Source organism: Sinocyclocheilus rhinocerous, unplaced genomic scaffold, assembly GCF_001515625.1.
Source record: "Sinocyclocheilus rhinocerous isolate Xijiao unplaced genomic scaffold, SAMN03320098_v1.1 scaffold432, whole genome shotgun sequence".
In the NCBI taxonomy this organism is placed as follows: domain Eukaryota; kingdom Metazoa; phylum Chordata; class Actinopteri; order Cypriniformes; family Cyprinidae; genus Sinocyclocheilus; species Sinocyclocheilus rhinocerous.
Window position 1 is genome coordinate 1,443,067 of NW_015627225.1, and position 22,611 is coordinate 1,465,677.

Genomic DNA, 22,611 nt, shown 5'->3' on the forward strand with positions numbered 1-22,611 from the left:
TCCATTGATGTATGGTTTGTTAGGATAGGACAATATTTGGCTGAGATACAACTATTTGAATATCTGGAATCTGAGGGTGCAAAAAAATCTAAATATTGAGAAAATAGCCTTCGTAGCAATGCATATTACTAATAAAAAATGTTAAAAAGTTTTGATATATTTACAGTAGGAAATTTACAAAATATCTTCATGGAACATGATCTTTACTTAATAACCTAATGATTTTTGGCATAAAAGAAAAATCAATCATTTTGACCCAAACAATGTATTAGAAATATACCCGTTTTTCTCGTTTTCTCGTGTTACTGTAATGCAAGCCTGTTATCTTTCAGTGGCCAGTGTGTTGCTGCCCCGCAGTGTGTATGTGTGTGTGCTGTGAAATATTAATGCAGCGTTTCACTTCAGCATCACTTAACCCCACAGAGCAGCCTGTCAATCAGTAAGCCCCGCCTCTTCTGTAGGATGACCTCACTGTTCCACTGCAGCAGGGACTCTCACAAACACAGACAGTTCAAATGCTGATGGCTGCATTCTTAAACAGCCCACTCGTTATGCACTCATATCTCATTCCCCCCGCTGTGCATTTTTCTTCCACCATATGGGCTTCCCCACCTCTCACACACAGAGACACACACACACACACACACAGCTTTGAGTCTTTCCCAGACCACTCTTGAGTTGTGCCAAACGCGCATACACACTGCGCACTGACTGATCATTCAACTCCAGTGATGCTCCGTGGAAACTCAACCAATGAGAGACAGATAAAGCAAACGTAGCGGACACAGAAAATAAATTATCATAAATTATGGGTTTGGGAGATTGTTGTAAACATGAGCGACATGGATAGATTTTTACAAAGGTTTAAAATAAATAGTTAAGCCCAAAAATGAAAATCTACTCAACCTCAGACCATCCAAGCTGTGGATGAGTTTGTTTTATTACATTACTTACTCACCGATGGATCCTTTGCAGTGAATGGGTGCCGTCAGAATGAGAGTTCAAACAGTTGATAAAAACATCACAGACGATCTAGTCGACTAGTCCATAAATTAACTAAAAAACTAAATCATTGCTTCCGGCTAAAATATGAGTCTTCTGTACATAATATTGCTTTCTCCTGTTAAAATTAAAATGCCTCGATGGATTTGTTTCTTACAAACATAGCTTTTTACTTCACAAGATGTTAATTGATGGACTGGAGTTGTATGAATTACTTGTGGATTATTGTGTTGGTTTTATCATTCTGACGGCACCCATTCACTGCAGAGGATCCATTGGTGAGCAAGTGATGTAATGCTAAATTTCTCCAAATATGTTCCGGTGAAAAAGCAAACTCATCTACATCTTGGATGGTCTGAAGGCGAGTACATTTTAAGCAAATTTTCAAAGTCTGATGAGGTGATCAAGGACTCTTACGTGAAGCAGAGGCATCTTGTATCAAATGGTTTATTTTGATAATGACTGGCTGACATTATCCCACTTATTACATTGTGAATAAACAAAATAGATAAATAAATTGACAGGATATAAAGATTTCGTGTTAAAATCATTTTATTGCATGAGAAGAAAGAAAAACCTGAGGAGATCATAAAACATGTTTTGTAGAAAATCAGTTGCTTGGAATAGTTTTATGGTATTTTACACAAATATATGTTTGCGCAGTATGATAATTGGAATAAATTTTTTCATCTGTTTTCTAAATATATATCTTAATCATCTAAGTTTGAAATATTTTATCCATGCATATGCTTTATTTTTACAAAGATGTTGTGTACATCTCTTTTTTTATATTTCCTTTAAAGTTTTCTAAATGCATCTTAATGATCTTATTTTGAAAAATTCACCCCATCATTCACTCATATTCACCCCTTAATTTTTATTTTTAAAAAAAGCTCACCTCATAAATTTTAATTAGAACGTCATAACTTTCGGTGAAATGACAGACTTCTCTCTGGTGATATATGTCAGATCTGCCTCCATCCAATCAACAACTGATGAATTGAACTAACTCTCTGCCTACATTTTTTTCTATTCGATAATGTGTTTTTCTGGGATGTGTCACACAACGCATAAAAGATTTGTTTGCTACTTCCATTACATTGTGACTTTAATGGTAAAACTGAGATATAAACCTTCCGTTTGGTTATCTTGTTATATAATTTAACACCCTGCGGTCCCTCCATCATGTACCCCTGGTTGAGATCCCTCTCTTTTCATCTGAGCAGGTCAGGGTGTTAACAGATGACAAAAGCTCCTAATACATTACATGCCTTGTTGCAATGTGAGCTGTTCTATACAAGCGCATGACACATAGTCTGGTATCTCTCAAGCCCGTCCCTCTGCCCAGCTGGAGGGCCGCAGGAACGCTGCATGTGCTTTTAATGTTGTAGAGGAGGTGCTGAACTCTCGGTCAGGTATAAATTAAAAATACTCTGCCGGATGATTTGCCAGCTCAGGGGTCGGGAGGGAGCCGTTGGGATAAGATGACCTTATTGGCATTGTGTGAATACAGAGTAAATGAGTGAATGACAGGCCTTTACAGTGTCGTCCATGTGTGTGCTTTGAACCAGCACACTAGATAGAGACCGTATATTCAGCACTGCTGGGGAGGTGGGGCCTGGGTTCTAAGAAGTAAAAGCATTTGACAGAATCTGTTCGACCAAGCATGAGTAAGCTTGTGTTTGGAATAGAATATGCCACACGACTAGACCACTGGAGCAGTTAAAGCTGCAGTGTGTCATTTCAGCATAACTGTGGATTTGGAATCTATAACTTCTCAGATCTACATAGATCTGCATTATATGTCCTAATTAAGTATATATGTGTGTGTCTCACTGTCTGTGCTCAGTTGAGGTCACAGCAGGCCACTGAAGCTCACTGATTCTGCAGGCAACTGACTGTGCATTCGGAGGATAGGGAATCAGTGGGATGTGTTGGAGTATTACCTTTCATCTGTTTCCAAAACAAGCTCTTTATAAATGTTTTGCACTTCCATGGATGTCTATGCATGGATACTGTGTCCGGTATTAAACAATTTTATATGCATAAAATGCTTGGATGACTTGTTACACTATTATCAGCTCATTATATCCCACAATGTAAAGGACTTAATTTGACATCCTATTATGTAATGAATGAACAAAGCAGAAGTATAACATCAGCTGCAATTTTTAAAATATATATTTTTAACTTATTTGATTGAACTGCCAATGTTTGACTTTTACACAAATTGAGAAAAAATGGTTAGATTAAACATGCCCCCCCAAAAAAGCCAAAAACCACCACTGAACAAGCTTATCTTATGAATTGTTTATATCTGCATAACAACTGAATTTGAAATATATTCTTAAGTTTTAAATATTTTTAAATAAATTTTTTTAAACGAATGATTTGATTGAACTGCTTAACTTTCACAGAAAAAAAGATTTAAAAATGCCGAAGGTCTTGCGGGTTTCTGGACCTTGAACGTGGTAGTTACCTTGCTGTCTATGGGAGGGTCAGAGAGCCCTCAGATTTCATCAAAAATATCTTAAATTGTGTTCCGAAGATGAACGAAGGTCTTACGGGTTTCGAACAACACAAGGGTGAGTAATTAATGACAGAATTTTCATTTTTGGGTGAACTAACCCTTTAAGCAAGCTTATCTTTTAAGTATTTCTAATTTAAAAATAAATCTTACAAATTAACAGTAACAATTGGAGTGGAAGTTTATTTGAAAAATTAACATTTCGTTAGTGACCTAGAAATAGTGTAGAATATTAAATATATAAGAATATTAATATTCAAGATATTCTGAAGTGTTAAATATGAAATATTTTTAAATATACTTTTTTTAATTATTATTGAAAACAACATATTTCTAGGGTTTATTAAAAATCCCAGATTTGCAATGCGGTCTCAGACTTTATGAACCCCCTACATGTGTGTGTTATATCTATGTGGTGCCATTCAGCCGTGATAAACATGCTATATTTATGTGAGACATTTTGTCTGTTCTAGCTCCGAGATTCTTCCCATAAAGCCTGAGAGGACAGAGAGAGTGTGACCAACCAGTGCCTGCAACCAAACCATGAAAAGACATTCTGACATATCTCAGAGGCACCGAACGACCAGAATATTCTACATATTCAGCCAAACATTTTCTGAAGCATTCAGCCATTCTCTGATTATTCTTCTTGGATGAAATAATGCATTTAATACACACACACAGACACACACACACACACACGCTTGGCCACGTGCAGCTCATCAGTCAGAAGGGCAGAGAGACGTGGGTTGTTAGCACTCTCTCTCTCCCCTCCCACACGCCTGTCACTGTATCCTGTTTCTCACGGCTGAGCACATAGTAGACGCACAATCATCTCCATACCACCCGAGCACACTGTCACTGAGCTCAGGCTTTAAATAGCTGTAAATTAAAAGCGAGTCTGAAAATTGAGTGAAAAAGTCTCACGTTAAATCGGATGTTAAAGCTTCAACTGGAGAAATGCGAATTAATAATTCCAGTAAAAAAGGATCATACTGTAGAGATAAACTCTGCCTGACTACAGGAGGTGGATCTAATCAGCTGTAGATTTTCACACATACACACACACACGCTCTCCATCTCCCCAGAGTCTCTTCTCCAGCTCCCACATGGTTTTTGATATCCCTCTCATCCACCAGAGCCATAGATCCAGGTTGCCAGGCAACCCCTAAAATCCCCAAAGACAGACGCGCTCAAGCCTGCGCTCGGATAGATCAGCGCTCATGCAACATGACACATATATACCGAGACGCACAGAAAGAGAGCGGTTGCCATGGTGATTTCTGTAGGTTGGCTGCAAAAGCTTCCCGAAATGTTCGTTTCAGTAGAGGATGACAAAAAGGACAAACAAGGTTGAGAGCTTCGAGTTCATGTTCTTTTATTGGAAAAAAAATCAAAAGACGAGCATGTACAACTTGGAATGAACATAAACAGAACTGAAGGTGGGTTGTCGAAACAAGCCCCTGGCAGCCAAAGCCCTCGTTTGCACTCTCCAGAGAAAATCGACATGCTCACGGTCAGAGCCCAGAGAAGAACTAAAGATAAAAACACTTATGGTTACAGTCACCATTGCCCTTACCCGAAAAACGCTTCCACGTAAGGTGAAAGGTCACGCCCTGAAACTCCCAAGCCACTCTCTCCCGCTAAACGCCCCTACTATCGGGCACAATGCACAAAGAAACAAAACTCTGAATATCCTGACATGCCAAACATAGTTTAAAATCTCTTAACTGATCATTTTTCTTAAAAATATCTCTTTATTTAGTTATTGAAGCAAACTGCAAAGGTCCCATTCATTCGTCCTCTATGCAGATTCCGAAATCCCTCCGCCCCCTAAACCATATTCAAACCTCTTTTAGATTCACCCCCAGAACGCTCCGACAGACATCGCTGAGGTTTCCGCCCCGATAGCGGCTCTGAACTCAAGCTGCATGCATGTAGAATACAAACAGGAAGTAGAAGACGATTGGCCAGCCCAAACATCGCCACTAGCAAATGGAACCAGTTAAGCAGTTCACCAGATGCTTTTACTTTAGTTTCTGAAGGTTTGATATCAGGATTAATTGATTGATGTTTTTGTAGATGTCTAAGCAGTTCTTTGGGAACAGGACCACTAACCAGTACATGCAGGTCATTTATGTTTATGTCTTTTTTTGTTTGTTTTATTATTATAATTTTTTTTACAGATTTTTTCTATATATGGACATTTTCCTTTTTTAACATTCAGTTTTTTTCTATACAGAAACAGTATGAATAAATGAATATTTTTGCGTAAGAGGTAAGTAAAACATTTGACTGATTTTTTTTGTCTTCTAAAGAGGTCAGGAGAGAACAGAAGAGCTTCACTTTGCCGTCATCATTTGTACAAATTCTGTGGACAGAAAGAGAGATGGACACATCAGACATGACGCTCAAGATCACAACAAAGCACAAAGCCTACTAGTTTCCAGACTGCTCCTTTCAATTAATCTCCATTTTTGTATGAACACGCAAATAACCTTGCATTATCCAAATCCAAACTACATTATTGTAATTGAAGTGGCAATTTATAAAAGTAATGTTTAATCTGCATAAAACGGCGACCCTTTCTGGGTAATCTCAGCACACAGCTGCATCGTACCTTCGTAATTGACCTGACCGTCGCCGTCGATGTCAGCTTCTCTGATCATTTCGTCCACCTCTTCATCCGTTAGCTTCTCACCCAGGTTTGTCATGACGTGGCGAAGCTCTGCTGCGCTGATGTAGCCATTCCCATCCTGCCACAGACAGACAGACAGGATCAATAAGTCAGCCGTGTCATGCTGTTAAAATATTAAACCACTAAATCCAAAGTAGGTGACTTTGAAAACAGTAATGACGTATAGTGGAAGTGTAATGCAGATAAAAGGGGCGGCTGTAGAGTTCAATGATGATTTTTCCTAAACATTTGAAAATCAAATGTCCCAGTAAACCTGCAGGAAGAGATGTCTGACTGTGGAAATGATTGTGCCATGAATCCCTTCAAACCAGCTGCAGCTTTACGTGGAACAAGGGCTTGGTTTGTTTTTTCCTGCCTCCTCACTCTTTCCATGGAAGCAAGAACATCATCTTCCCACAATGCTCTCTTTTCGGCACTGACCTTGTCAAACACTCTGAAAGCCTCGCGGATCTCCTCCTCACTGTCGGTGTCTTTCATTTTCCGGGCCATCATTGTCAGAAACTCGGGAAAGTCAATGGTTCCATTACCTGAAAGAAATGGAGAAAGAATAAACAGATCTGGTCCGGGATGTTCGGACAACTCGGATAAACTATCCAGGACGTAGAATGCAGGACAAAAGCAGGGCAGTCAATACGGCATAATGAGGAGTAATGAGGTCTAATAACACACATTTAGTGTGTCTGAGTGTCATCTAACTGAACTGAATTAGTCCTAGTTGAGAGAGTCACAGCAAACACTCTCTTTAGGATGCACTGTAAACACTGTACAGGAAAGGTCACAGGAATGAACGTCATGTTTATTTTCTTATATTGCGAGATCAAATAAATTGAATTAGGGACACATAACATATCAATAATAGAGTTTTTAATTACTGGATATCGGGCGGTTTTTATATGTAATTGTTTAGTTTTTATAACACTAGAAATAAAAAAAAAGTTAAATGTAATCTTTAGCAATCTCAAAATGAATATGCATTTTTCATGCTGTAACTGTTGCAATTTTTGAAATGTACACGTAGCATTTATAATGATTAATTTTAGCTTTTAGACTTTCATATTTAATTCATTAAGACAAAACAGAATTTAATATCATCAGCCATTTATCAATTTTTTCCATTTCTAATTTGATTCTAAACAAGGAATGTTGACAGTTCTGGGTTTTTCAGGCTGAAATGTGTTTCTCATTCCCTCGAGGTTTAACCAAGCTGAGGTGGGATATTTCCATTACACGGGACAAATATGACGTCCTCCTGTGTACATGCGTGTGTGAAAATGATCACTAGAGCCATTCCCACAGGGCTCACACTGCGTGTGTAATCTGACAATGTGGGTGTAGACACGTGCTTGCGTATGTGTGTGTGTGTTTTCTTCGCATTGCATGTTCTTCTCACTGGGGCTCTTCACAAACACTCTCTCGATTCCATCGCCACCACTGCCAAAGTGGATTATGTAAAGGATTCCATGAGGTCTTTATTACCTGCTGTTATTCAACGGGCTTTACTGCTGTCTGACCTACAAAAATGAATCCATACCACACCACACAATCCCATCTGTAAATAATCAGTATATCAGAAACCCAGCGCGCTCTGCATGATCTAACAACATGTTAAAATGACACTAACGTTAAAGGACACTCTGTAAAGACACCATTGCATTCTGGAATACTAATTACATCAGCTCTGTAACAGGAGAAGCATCCCAGGCGTTTTACATTTTGGTGTTATCTGAAAGCTTGCTTGCACACAAGCTAATTAAAAAAACAAGATAACCGTTTAATCACAGAGAACAGTTTTCGATAGGAAGGTGTCCCTAGCATAATGTCAAGTCAAAAATAAAATGAAAAGAACATAATATTTAATTAAAAAAATGAGAATGTTAGTTATGTCTTCAGGGATATATAAGCAGGTGTGGAAAAAAAGTTTCTGATTCCAAAGAATTCATTGGTCATTTGAATCACAGTGTTGACTGACTACACTACACTGAAACAAATACTAACACCTAACCCTAACCTTAAGGTTAGTATAGTGTAGGTAGCATATCATGATAGATAACATTACTGTTTGTCGCATTTCTGAAGTCTGAACTGAATCCAACTCACCATCAGCATCCACCTCGTTGATCATGTCCTGCAGTTCAGCCTCCGTGGGGTTCTGCCCAAGTGAGCGCATCACTGTGCCCAGCTCTTTGGTTGTGATGGTACCGTCACCATCCTTATCAAACAAGGAGAAAGCCTCCTTAAACTCTGTGAGGAAACAGATGAAAAATAGCATTAAAACCTCACATATATAAAACTTAATTTTCCCAAGATCCATTTTCCTGAATCATCTGGCTGAATGAAGGGCAGGTGTACTGATCGTAAGTAGTTAATATGTGACATTCATCCTTGACAATGAAGTTAATTCAGGGCATGTTTACACCACAAACACACCTAGATTGGCTTACCAGCAATTTGCTCCTCGGTGAGTTGGTCAGCCTGGAAATGGAGAGGGAAAAAATTGACGAGTAAATGAGTGTCATAAACATGTATAACTCATCGTTTTATTGTGCGAAGCACTTTACAAACTGAACAAACCATAATGGCACAGATGTCCTGTCAGGAAGAAAACAATCACAAAATCAAGATCAAACCACTGCACACCCAGAGTCTAAAACGTAAAAAAATATGAATAGAAAAGCTTAACCATAAAATGAATATACAAAATAAACTAAATGTTCTGTATAAAGCTTTCTTAAAAAGCAAAAACTTCTACTTTATCTGCCCCATCCATCACTTCCTCATACGGACACTCAAGAAACCTGATTAACCAATCAATGCCAGCAAGCTAGACAAAATACCACTTTGACCTCCAATTCATAAACTAATGGTGAATGAACATCCCCTTAAAGGCCACAATGAACAGCTACATGTATTCAAAGGCACACAAAAAACTGAGTTCTTGATAACGCAACCTTTATCCCATCAAACTGAATGTCGGTCAGATCAGCCACCAGCCTCTTCGCCTTGGGTTCATTGTCCCAGCCATCAGTCTTCTTTACATCTTGCCTGTCCATTTTAACTGGTGCTTTCCTGGGTTTGACCTCAGCGGTGGGGCTTTTCAATGAGGTCAGGCCATCCACCGCTCCTCGGACCATCATCAGACCTTCTGCCAGGCACTCGGCCCGCTTGACGTTTTGCACACCTTGCCGCCTGACATCCCCGAGCTCAGTCCGGCAGTGCTGCAGACAGTTTTTTAAATCCTGGACATCTCGCACCACGCTGTCAATGCGGCTGTTGGTGGAGTCCACCAGCATCTGCAGGAAGGACTTGTAGTTTCTCTCCTGTAGCTCGATCAGCTCTTTATAAAAGAACTGCTGCTGGTCAAGGAGATCGTAGACCATGGATAATGACACAGAGTCCTCCTCAGGGTAGATGACAGGTCTCTTTGGAGGCATTCTGGTCTTTGTGAGTAGACGTTACCTGAAGCACGTAGAGGCGAGTCTGGCTGATCAGGCTGATGAACAACGGACCATGAGAGAGCTCACCTGACCCTTGAGGCCAGTGTTACTGTACCAACCTCCCAGGCCGCATTGGGTATCGCTCAGCAAGATATTAGGCCGATTTTTGAGAAGCTTAACGTCAGCAGCTCACTACGGTTACAAAGCCGAGGGTCAGGGATCGTTTCCATTATTTGAAACTAGTCAAATGGGCATCCCATCAGGTCACTCAAGCAAAGTAGGATGTATACGGACGTAAATCGACAGGTACACAGAATGACAGCTAAATCAAAGGAAGGTATTAAGGTCTGTCAGTCTAAATCAAATGACCCATCACTTTACCTGCTCCTGCGGTCATCTCAGTTTACAGTCAGCCGCGGGTTTGCGTTTATATCTCTATCCCTTTGATCATCTGAGTGGCATCTCGTCTCTGCTAATTGTGCAAACACCTCTCTCCGTCTGCGAACACAATGGCAGGTTTTACCTTTCCCTGCGTGGATGCAATATCTCACCTGTCTCACTGTTCTTGTGATCAAGTTTATTTTTTTCTGCCTGTCCCTCCCTAGGGGTCCTGTTAGCCTGAGGGTTAAAGATCCGGGCTGCTAGCATAAAGATTGTGAGTTCAAATCCAGGTAGGGACAAAATATGACCTGGAGAGTTACAAAGGTCCCTTCCTGCCCAATTATGACTATGATGTTGTGTAAGGCATCTCGGCACATGTTGTTCTAATTAGCATGCTGTCCAAAACTCCCTTGAAATCTAACCTAAATATTAAGATAAGTCTCTTTACCCTTATTCAAGTCTCTGGTTTTTAAAGTCGGAAGTAGCTACAGATCACATCTTCCATATTGTCACATACATCAGAGTGAATCATATTATTGAAAAGAAAGCGTACAAGTGTGGAGATTTGGTTCAATTCCTCAGTGGCTGATTGGAAGGAGGCAAACCTGAATGCGAACTTGCGGTCAATTATAAGGAAGGGACAGGGTGTATGAGGACGAAATGTCCCGCATACGTCACCGGAGGAGTCTGTTGTTTCACTGGAAGATTGAGTTATGACATTCTGATTTTAAAAAATGAGATAAAAAGAAACAAATGCATTCATGCATGAATCGTTCATAGTAAGATCAATAACATGCATATAGAACATAGATAGGGTGAAATTCCGATATTAGGCCGATTTTTGAGAAGCTTAACGTCAGCAGCTCACTACGGTTACAAAGCCGAGGGTCAGGGATCGTTTCCATTATTTGAAACTAGTCAAATGGGCATCCCATCAGGTCACTCAAGCAAAGTAGGATGTATACGGACGTAAATCGACAGGTACACAGAATGACAGCTAAATCAAAGGAAGGTATTAAGGTCTGTCAGTCTAAATCAAATGACACATCACTTCAGCTAAATCAAAGGAAGGTATTAAGGTCTGTCAGTCTAAATCAAATGACCCATCACTTTACCTGCTCCTGCGGTCATCTCAGTTTACAGTCAGCCGCGGGTTTGCGTTTATATCTCTATCCCTTTGATCAATCATCTGAGATCTCGTCTCTGCTAATTGTGCAAACACCTCTCTCCGTCTGCGAACACAATGGCAGGTTTTACCTTTCCCTGCGTGGATGCAATATCTCACCTGTCTCACTGTTCTTGTGATCAAGTTTATTTTTTTCTGCCTGTCCCTCCCTAGGGGTCCTGTTAGCCTGAGGGTTAAAGATCCGGGCTGCTAGCATAAAGATTGTGAGTTCAAATCCAGGTAGGGACAAAATATGACCTGGAGAGTTACAAAGGTCCCTTCCTGCCCAATTATGACTATGATGTTGTGTAAGGCATCTCGGCACATGTTGTTCTAATTAGCATGCTGTCCAAAACTCCCTTGAAATCTAACCTAAATATTAAGATAAGTCTCTTTACCCTTATTCAAGTCTCTGGTTTTTAAAGTCGGAAGTAGCTACAGATCACATCTTCCATATTGTCACATACATCAGAGTGAATCATATTATTGAAAAGAAAGCGTACAAGTGTGGAGATTTGGTTCAATTCCTCAGTGGCTGATTGGAAGGAGGCAAACCTGAATGCGAACTTGCGGTCAATTATAAGGAAGGGACAGGGTGTATGAGGACGAAATGTCCCGCATACGTCACCGGAGGAGTCTGTTGTTTCACTGGAAGATTGAGTTATGACATTCTGATTTTAAAAAATGAGATAAAAAGAAACAAATGCATTCATGCATGAATCGTTCATAGTAAGATCAATAACATGCATATAGAACATAGATAGGGTGAAATTCCATTTTATGATGACTTCAACATTAAACTTTGTTGTCTAAAGTGTTTACATGATATTCAAGAGTGATGACGCATCTATCCACTGTTGCACCAGCAGTATCCCATATGTGCCCGCAGAGCTCTGCAAAAACAAAAGCTCTGGTAGCTTACTTCCCAAAATAAATTACTTAAATTAATTCAAAGTCAGCATGAAAGGGAAAATTGGAATTGTCTTTTCTTCTTTATTGTGACATATATCTGACTGAAACTACTTCTTGAATGAGAAAGTAATGTTGGGCAGAACTTGATTTTGTCCATTCGGAATTGATTTGCATCTTTGTCGTTTGCTAATTGCTGAAAGAGTTTCATAGTCACAGGTTGCTGGAAGGGACGGATTAAAACTCACCTGGTTGGAGTTGGACACATTAATGTTTCTGATTAAAGTTTACTTTTTGAAATAATATGCATATATAATAATGTGCATGGTTAAATCATTTACAATAAACAATTTTATGGTGACTTTTTAATAATTAATGAATAGTTGCTGGTCTGAATCACTTTGAAACAGTGCCCTGTATAATTTACAGCATTGTTAGAGAGAGAATGGACATTTTACTTGAAATACGTCCAAGTTAATCAGAGTCAAATTGAATCAGAATTGGAATCATGTTGAAGCAAATCTAATCAAAGTGAATCAAAAATCTGTAACAATATCCAAATGTGTGTTCATTAAATAAACATTTCAGCTTCTGTCCCCTAAAAAATCAATGTGGAAAATGCACCGTCGGCAGATTCCCCATGGACCCCGTCCATAAAGGATCATTTCTTCTCTCCAGCTGATGGGGGAAAACAGGATCCTGCACCTCTACTGGAAGCCTTCCAGGCTATTTGCCATCCAGTGAAGCTTCAAACATCGCACACCACTGACAGGAATTTGGCCTGGATCTGAAAATGTTGCGCAATGTTGCCTGGAATCTGGCCTTGATTTAGGACTCACCAAGCGGCAGGAGCAGCTGAGAGAAGGCTGGCCTGGCGCTCGGGACGCCCAGTGTACGATAATGAGTGTGGTATTGCCACTTTCACACCATGTTAACAGGGAGTCCCCAAGGCCCTTAACCAACATGCTGACATATGCAAACACTCTACTGAGTCTAGTTCCAGTGACTGTCTCTCTTCACAAAATGAACACCAATATACCCACAACTTAGCACCTAAGACAGGAAGATGGCTGAATATAAACTCATGACCACAACTGTGAAGGCAGCTTCCTTATGAACCAAACCAACTTTGTACCGTGAAGACAGCAAGCCCTGAAATGGCCATTTGTTGATGGCTAATCTGGCCAATTTAGCTACCAGGTTACCCAATACATTCTCTCTTATATATGTGTGTAGTTATTGTTGTAGCATTCAAGCAGTTTACCATGACTGTCATTTCAGAGAAGCTTCCAGAGAGGCCCGTATGAAGAAGTGCAGGCTGTTTCTAGACCGTTCTACATGATGGGTGAAAAAAAAAATGGTTATTTTCCTCACTGATTCCCATGGCACGACTACCCGTACAGGCAGGACAACGAAACTAGAGCTGCATCGTGGCCAGGAAGGTCCTGAAGACGCAACTCGAGGGAGGAAACAGACACCTCACACAGCAACTAGCCATTCATAGTTCATCACGGAACTGAGATCATTCTCACCAAACAGCACAGGCTTAAATAACATCCATAAAAAAATTATTTATACTGAGCCTTCTGGCATTGTGCTGTGGGAAAGCTGAAGCAGAAGCGTTTGTATGGACTCATTCAGTCGGCATTGACTTTGTTGAATTCACTCAGGACATTCTTTCCATGCTTCACGAACAATGTTTGCTTTCTTGAGCTAAAATGCACCATTTAAACAAAGGTTTGTTTATTTTCTCATTGGGTATCCTATCCAGCTGTACAATTTATGAACTCTGTTTCGTGCTCTTATGAGGGGAAACATTCAAGCCCGGAGCCCAGATAACAAACAGACCTGTTACTTTCACAACAAGTCAACAGAGCCCAAAATGATGTTTGTGCCAACCTAAACCAGTAATAAAGCCAATTTATTGTCCTAATCCTGCTTAGTTTTGACAAATTTGACAATTATGCAGATTATAATTTTTAAAAGCCTAATAAAAGAGCAGGGAAGATAAATAACATGGTCATAAATACATGTAATAACGGTTTTTCTTCAAAAATTAAACAATGGTCAACCACAGCCAACACAACCCACATCTCAACATCTCAGTCTGAACATTTCAAGAAATATTTCAATCAAATATTGAACATCTATCATCATTTTTTATCTATCTTTCTTCTGTGAATCACAAAAGGGGACTGACAGCCCCAGTCACCGTTCACTTTCATTGCATCTTTTTCCATACAATTAAAGTAAATGATGACTGAGGCTGTCATTCTGTCTAACATCTTGATTTGTTCTTCAGGTAAGAAAAAAAGTCCTACAGGTTTGTAACGACGAAGGGGTGAGTAAATGACGACAGAATTTACATTTTTCTGGGTGAATTCTTTCTTTAAGGAATTTCTTTACTCTTTATTCAGACTGGTCTGATTTTCTACAGTGGCTGTCTATAGCAAAATCATTCGCTAATGCAAAGCAAATATTGTCTCAAACATATCAATGTTTGACAAAGGCAAGCACAATGTTTTCTTATTAAATAGAACGTGAGCACTGATCATCTGTCTGCTGCTGTCCAGCACATCACACCATAATAAAACGCGTATGTCACATTTCCTGCCGCACTATGACATCAATAATACTGCAACACGTTCAAAATAATAATCAGACGCAACCTTCGTTTGCGAAGTGCAATGAAATACAGAGTTTAATTCATTTAAATTCAAATTTGCTGTTGCACGAGCGCAAAACCAGAACAGGCAGGCAGGTGGTTAGTCATGTCTATATATAAACCGCAATGCGTTAAATGCATAAAATATGAACACATGTTCATGAATGAGTAGTGCATGATAAAAGCTTATACGTACCATATCTGAGAGTGGAGAGTGGACTAAGTTTGTTAATCTACGCTAGACTGCAGCGATGCTCCGCTCTCAGTTAAAGCTCCACCGTGCGACTGTCGCTCGCAGAGCATTGAAGGTGATCCGGTACTATATACAATGGTGTATTCCTCCGCCATACGGACCCCTATCACTCACTTCCGCATAGAGCAGTCAGAAGCCCCGCCCACCTACTTATCATAACCACCTCAGTCCCGAGAAGGAAAAAAGTGTTTATTTATGAAAAATATAGGCTATTAGCGAAATATTATGTATAATGTGTAGTATGTACGGTAATATGCATATGTAACATGTACAGGTATGTATAAAATGTGCTCAAGTACATGAAATCTGACATTTTCTGCTATCTATATAATTATTTCATCACTGTTGGAACAAACTGTATATTTACAGTATACTGCATGTAAATGTTTTATATGTAAACTAACAGGTTTAATATTATTTATTAATAGTAATGTTATGTATTAATAATGCAAGTTTAGTGCCCTAATTAGTATTTTCTTATTAAATAATTTCAATATATGAAGCAGTGCAGATGAACAACGCACTTATTATATTAACATGCAGTATATGTAATACGCACACTGTAATAAAAAATGCATAAAAATCACTCAAATTCATGTGTCCAGTATTTAATTTTCACTTCATTTTTGTAAGAAAACATACAAAGATGTTTTACAGATAAAAACATGGGATCATTTAAAAAACGTACTTTTAATTCTTCTCGCAAATGACCAATTAATATGTTTTGCAAAATGTTGTGTAGAAACACACAGAAGTTGGCCTGACTAAAATCTAAAGTCAATTCATTTAGGGGCCTGATAAGACTATTAAAACAATAAAAGTGATGAGCAAAAAACTGTTGTGCATATGTGCCAATGTTATGGCAAAATGTACAGAAAGAAAAGTATTATAATAATAACATTGAACATTTGTATTAAAAAATTTGAGCCTTATTGTGAATTAAGTCATTTGTCACAGAGAAAAATCCATTCCATTGATCTCTTAATTAACCAAATAATTCCCAGTGAACAAAGTTAAATTTGATTCTGAAACTGAAAACTCACTAACAAATAAATAAAACATGAAAATAATGATTCTGAAACTGAAAACTCACTAACAAATAAATAAAACGTGAAAATAATTGTTTTAATATAATATTATAAACGAAGTTTATTTCTGTTTATTTCAAATTGTTCACCAATTTGGATTAACATGTTTTTGAATGCATTTTAGGAATATAAGATAAAAAATAAAAAGTCAGTTATTCATTTAAAATAACAGCATCTATATATAAAAATTAAGGACAAATCGACATCCAGTATAATATTTTTTTAGGGTCACAGTACTAAAAATAGTCTAAGAACACTTTACATCTTGAGGGACTACTTCTCTAAAAGGCACTAGTTTCTTTCGTCGGAATATTGCTTATTGCATCAAGTCCTCTGTCTTTGTTGACGCTAGAGAGATTTCGGCTTAGCATGTCACAGCTTTTATGATTGGCCAGTTGAGACCTGCAATCCGCTCGTGATTGTAACAGCGTCTCTGATTGGTTACGTTAGACCTGCAATGCGTCAAGCCATTGCGCTCAGTGTGTCCCGGATCACGCAGCACTGGAACCGGCGGGCCAACAAGCCCTTCAGTTAGACAGGACAGGGCTGATTAAATTTCTCTCCCGGGATCAGATCTTATATTATACACTCACCGTGAGACTCCTTCACATCCAGAAAGTTAAGGTTTAATTGAGTTTTCTAGAAAGCATTGGTATAAGCACAAAGTTCTGTGCTCCTTGTCTAACATAAAGCCAACTGGACACAGTCGCAGATTTAAAAAATAAATAACATTTCAAACAGTGAAATAAATAAATAAAAAATACTGTTTATCGATGTTGTGATAATGAAAGATTTTCACTTACTAGGACCAATCCTTTGTTAAATGCACTAAACTTTTGCAAAACTATTACTATATGAACTTTTGATGAACTTCTTTGTTCTTAATGTACAATAAAACTTCTTAAAATGTCTTAATCGCCATGGAAAATATTTTTCCCCACTATTTTCCCTCAGTGTTCTTCATGAGCGGGTCATTCCTAAAATCCTTTAAATCAGTGGTCATCACCAACCTTTTTAGGCCCAAGATCCCTGACCTCGGCCTTTATGAAAGAGAAGATCTACCTATTGAAGAATTGATAGAAAAAGACATCCCAGATTGTACTTCAAATTTGAGGCCTTTTACTTAGTATTTTAATTACTGATGCGCCGATCATAGCTGATTCAGAATTCAGATTTTCTTTTCTTTTTACTAGCAAATTGGATTCTGATACTGATACTGATTTTTAAGCAAATTTTGAGGCAACCACTGCATTTTAATCACGATCTGCACGGGCAGTTGTTTTTGATTTGATTTAGGTTAATTTCAGGATTTAAAACTAAAACAGAATGGTCTGACTTTAGGTGTTATTTATTTATTTGCTACATAAAACATCTGCGCGAAACAACAGAAGGTCTGAATGAGACGCACTCTCTGACAGCAGGTGGCTCCTATGAACACGGTTGCCAGGTTTTCGCAATAAAACTAGTCCAATCGCGTTTCGAGGGGGTTCCCCTGTAAAAATCGCATTCGGGGGGTAAAATACACGTTTTTCGGCGGGGATCTTCAAGTAAAATTCACATTCCAGGGACTAAATATCACGTTATTGGGGTCGCTTCAACCCGCGGACATGAACAATAACCCGCGGCAACAGTGTTAAGTAGCCCAATTCAGCGGGAAAACCGCGGACTTGGCAACACTGCTTATGAACCGACCGCAATATATCGTTTCCTTGGTTACCACTGTAAACAAAGCAGAGTTGCGCTTTATACGGAGAAGAAAATGCCATTGCCATCGAAACTTTTCTCAAGACAGTTCCCTTCAGTGATACATTAATATAACCCCAGAAATGTAATGCATTTTTGTACTTATTTTACTGTTTTACTGGGATCTTCTGGGACAGTGATAAAGATCTCGATCGCGATCGACGGGTTGGCAACCATTGCTTTAAATGAATCGGCTGAACCAGTTTGAAAAGTTTAACGATTCCTTCACGCAGTGGACTGAACCAGTTCGAGCGATTATCGAATCAACAAATCACTGGTATTTTTATCAACACGCATAAGAAATAGAGTTGGTTTAAAGATGCTAAAACTTATTTGAGCTAGAAGATGAACTTTAGTATTGTTTGCAAATTGTATAATTAATTATTATATTAGTAAATTGTACAAAACCACCACTGGCTCTGCACCCCTTTAAATTCATTACTTCAGACTTATGTGCCCTCTAGAAGCTTGGGTTCTGCAAGTGAACGTCGCTTTATTGTGCCATCCCAAAGAGGCACTAAATTACTTTCATGGACTTTTAAATAAAATGTTCCCTCCTGGTGGAATGACCTGCCCAACTCAGTCCGAGCAGCTGAGTCCTAACCATCTTTAAGAATAGGCTAAAAACACATCTCTTCCATCTTTATTTGACTTTCTAACTCTAGCACTCTATTCTAAGTCTATTCTTTAAAAAAAAAACTAACACTAGCTTCTCTAATCTTTTTGTATTCTATCTGTTTTCGTTTTATTTATTATACAATTAACAAAAGCAAAAAAAGGCCTCTAACTCTAGCTTGCTCTATTTTCTATTTTATCTGTTTTCTTTTTATTATATAATAATAATAAAAAACACCTTGCTATGTGTACTGCATTAAGCTAACAGACTTGTTATAGCACTTGCATATCATTGCTCTTTTGTTGATTTTGATTGCTTCAATTGTCCTCATTTGTAAGTCGCTTTGGATAAAAGTGTCTGCTAAATGACTAAATGTAAATGTATTATTGTAAATTATATTTAGGTTCTGAATGGCTCTTTTTGTGAGCCTGCATCTATGTTGTAATTATGTCATAGCATAAACGAATTGCTGAATCATTTTTGGAACTGGTTCTTTACGAAAAAACTGTTCAAAAGATTCGATTCGCAGAAATGAGTCTTTTCATCACTTTTTTATTTTATTTTATTTTATTTATTTATTTTTTATAATGCTTATTGTCAACAAGTAGCATGTACAGTGCCATATCTCACTATATAACAAAAACATTTCACATGCCTCAATAGTCTTTTCATCACTGCATGCTTTCCTTCCAGGTCGCAGGCGGATGACGTACTGGCGCGTCTGTTTTGATCTGTGTGAAGAAACATGGCTCTTTTCCCGTCCTTCGCTGGACTGTCAAGCAATAACAGCTCTACTGGGGATAGAGGTAAGCTCTTTCTGACCTGCGTTTAGAGCTTCATACAGGATCAGATCATGTGCACTTAATATTGCATTAAAGAAAGAGAACCTGTAAAGAAAGCCTAACAGTTGTGCTGATTATTACTATAAACGCTGCATGATTTACTGTAACTGAGCGCAACTACATTACACGCTGATTAAAAGTAATAATATGTGCGTAACAGACTTTATATTTAAGTTTAAATTTAGTGTCAGTTTGAATTTGATGGTAATTTTCGCTCATCTGTAGTATTATACTTATTTATCAGTGATATGTGATGAATCTGTTGGAAAGTACTGCATTGAACTAAATCCTTTCTGAAGCATCTCTGCTCCTCAATTCTCTTAAAATATGGATTATTTTAAAAAATGTAAATAATTCGAAGTACAAAAACATTGTGAATGTTGTTAGGAACTATTGTCTGTATTTATTTTAGCGGTGTTGTGGTACTAGATTTTTGCTTTTTCTGGAAACAATTTTGTCCATGCGCAAATATTTGTGACAAGTTACACTGCAAAATCTTAATACTTTGGGTTTGTTCAAAGTGAGCAATAGTTGCAGTGATGCTTATACGCACCACTAACTAGCACATTTTCTGCAATCACAAATGATCTTGTATGCCAAATACTGGACCTTTATGGATTTAGCTGCAGTTCAACGCACTGTAATCAGTCAGCCGTTCTGTTTGAGTGGATCCCATCTTTGAGCACTTAATAAGCTTGATGAAGACACACATTCCAACTAATCAATATCAAATTATTGGGAAAGGAGCGTTCTCACGTTGAGTACAGTAGAAAAGAACAAACTGCTCTTGCATGCAGATAACCTCTGCTGCCGTGGGGGATTTGTGCAGAATATCAGCCAGGTCAGCAATGCATCTGGCTCCTTCCCAGGCTGTCCACAGAATAATAGATAGCATCATGCTTCTGTCCTTCTCACTGCTTAAGGGAATCAACCCTCTTTAATGGACAGGTTTTTTTTGCGTACGAATCACATCAGATGCGCTCTTCTGAGGTTTTGCTTCATTTGGACAGGCTGTCTGTCATGACTGACTGGTTTATCCACTTCTTAAGAGGCCAGCAGAGCTAATTTGGTTTGACTGAATGTTTCTTCTCTCAGCTCCTGCAGATCTGGAATTGCTGAGTAATAGTGGTGCAACGGATCACAAAACTCACGGTTCGGATCATATTACGGATTTTGAGTCACGGATCGGATAATTTTTCGGATCAGCAAAAAATTAATTTTATTTTACTCCTCTAGAAAGCTTACTTTAAGTACTTCTATACCACAGCAAAACTACTAGCTTTAATAAAACAAGAACAATTACACAAATTACAAGCATAGATGAATTAGAGGTTGACCGATTGATCGGCCGACCGATTAATCGGCCGATTTTTGGCATTCTTTAATTAATCGGCATCGGCCGATTGTGCTGCAAATTAGGCCGATTTATAGGCAGGCGTATCTGCAGGCTGCTAAGCGTTGTTGCGGAACGCCGGAGAATCTCTCTCTGGCTGCGTGAGACATGGGGCAACTCACACTCTGCAGTCGCTTCTTGTTCACACACAGCTTCAGCTAATGATGGCAGGGCACGTACGTTTTACCCTACTAGAATTGATGCCGGAAAGTTATCATATTCATAAGTGCAACAAGTCATTTGCATGTGAAAGTAGAAACACATGCAGTTCAGACGAAACTTCTGGGCTGATTATAATGTGCACGTTAACTTTCTTCATGAAATGTGTGTGTAGGTCCAACAATAGCATCCACGATGTCATCGCTCGTGGCCAGTGCATTCTTAAGCAGTTATGAGTATCAGGCTGTGTAATATGTGTGAACTCTTATTTTTGTTATCACTTGGCCATTTGACTTATAGCAGTGTCCAGTGTTTCCCATACATTGAGTTATTACTTCGTTGAATAAACTGATCACTGCACGTTTCAAAATTAAAATGCAGCGCGGGTGTTTTTATATGAATGTATCTTTGAAAAGAACCGACCGTCTTCAGAAAAGCTTCGGTGTCATTTTCATTTTGTCTTTCCTGTAATGCCTGATAAAGTAGTGTTTGTGAGAGCAGTCACAGTGCTTATTAGATTACAGCCGTTACCGGGGAAACCGCTATATCTCCGCTCCAACAGCGCCTCCTGCTGGCAGAGAATGAATTTGCATTTGCAAGTCTGTGGGAAACACTGGTGTCTGTCAGCAAACATGAACAAAAAGCATGCTTCAGAACTGTTTTGAGAAGGTGCTTAATATCGGCCAAAAAAATCGGCATCATATATCGGCCATTGGCCCTGATTTCTAAATATCGGCATCGGTCGACCTCTAAGATGAATACAACAAAACACAGTTACAAATAAAGTCAGTAACAGTAGCATTCAGGTGCAGAAATGTAATAATTAAGTGTAAAATAACACAATAGTGCTCACTGCACAAGTTAAATAAAGATTAATCTTTGTTAGAGCTGTGGTGTTATTTGATTAGCAGGCAGAAACAGGTATTTATTGGCTGCTGTCTCTTTAAGACCAAATGCACGGACCTAATACTGACACACATCAGGTTTTTTTCTCAGCTGTTTACATTCACTTAAGACATAACCGACTGTGTTTACTAGAATACTTGCCAAGACAGGTATTTTAACATAACTTTGGACGAAGCAGAGTCCAGCACGGGGTCGTCACATGTGGTTACCGCAGGCATCACAATAGGGTAAGGGATGTAACATTTCCATCACACGCTTGAGGAATTCGGCCAATCACAACGCACTGGATAGCTGGCCAATCACAGCACACCTCGCTTTTTCAGACCGATGAGCTTTGTAAAAATCGACGCGTTTCAGAAAGGCGGGGCATAGAGGAGCAACAATAATGTACAGTATGTGGAAAATAATGTGTTTTTTTAACCTTAAACCGCATAAACACATTTCATTACACCAAATACACAAAATAATGTTCTTTTTAGCAGCATCATATGACCCCTTTAAAGCGTGGTTCAGTTAATCACTGAATAAATTAACTTTATCACCTGTGTGATTAAAAAACAAAAGGGTATCTTATTATTTGATTTAAAGCTTAATCTTGTGAAAAAATAAATAAATAAATAAATATGCATGAAACAAAAATAAAATTTTCAACCAAGGCTGAAGCTGAGCTAAATGTTTCATTGTCCTTCCAACATTAAAGGCACAATATGTAATTTTTGCCGCTAGAGGGCGCGTATTCAAAATAAACAAAGAGGCAAAGGCGTAGTTTGATGGCGCCGTGACTGAGTGTGGAATCATGGGAGTTGTCGTCTTCATCCCCACAGCCGATG

The 22,611-nt window shown here is 38.7% G+C and overlaps 1 protein-coding gene and 1 pseudogene across 1 annotated transcript; one reads left to right on the forward strand and one right to left on the reverse strand.

Annotated features, from left to right (window-relative positions):
- Window positions 1-4,886: 4,886 nt before the first annotated feature.
- Window positions 4,887-15,098, reverse strand: calm1a (calmodulin 1a). The gene is made up of 6 exons (XM_016529466.1): window positions 14,978-15,098; window positions 8,669-8,699; window positions 8,325-8,468; window positions 6,648-6,754; window positions 6,150-6,285; window positions 4,887-5,900 (listed from the first exon to the last, which is right to left on the reverse strand). The coding sequence occupies exons 1-6, from the start codon at window positions 14,978-14,980 to the stop codon at window positions 5,872-5,874; spliced, it is 450 nt and encodes a 149-aa protein (XP_016384952.1). The 5' UTR covers window positions 14,981-15,098; the 3' UTR covers window positions 4,887-5,871.
- A 4,104-nt stretch (window positions 15,099-19,202) lies between these two features.
- The window catches only part of LOC107721730 (protein NRDE2 homolog), a 17,282-nt pseudogene continuing 13,873 nt past the window's right edge, over window positions 19,203-22,611 (forward strand).

Excerpts from the sequence above, each read along its gene's own strand:
- calm1a (XM_016529466.1), bottom strand. Across the intron at positions 6,755-8,324 it reads CAACGAGGTGGATGCTGATG|GTAATGGAACCATTGACTTT; the intron begins GTGAGTTGGATT and ends CATTTCTTTCAG. Across the intron at positions 6,286-6,647 it reads CTTTCAGAGTGTTTGACAAG|GATGGGAATGGCTACATCAG; the intron begins GTCAGTGCCGAA and ends TGTCTGTGGCAG.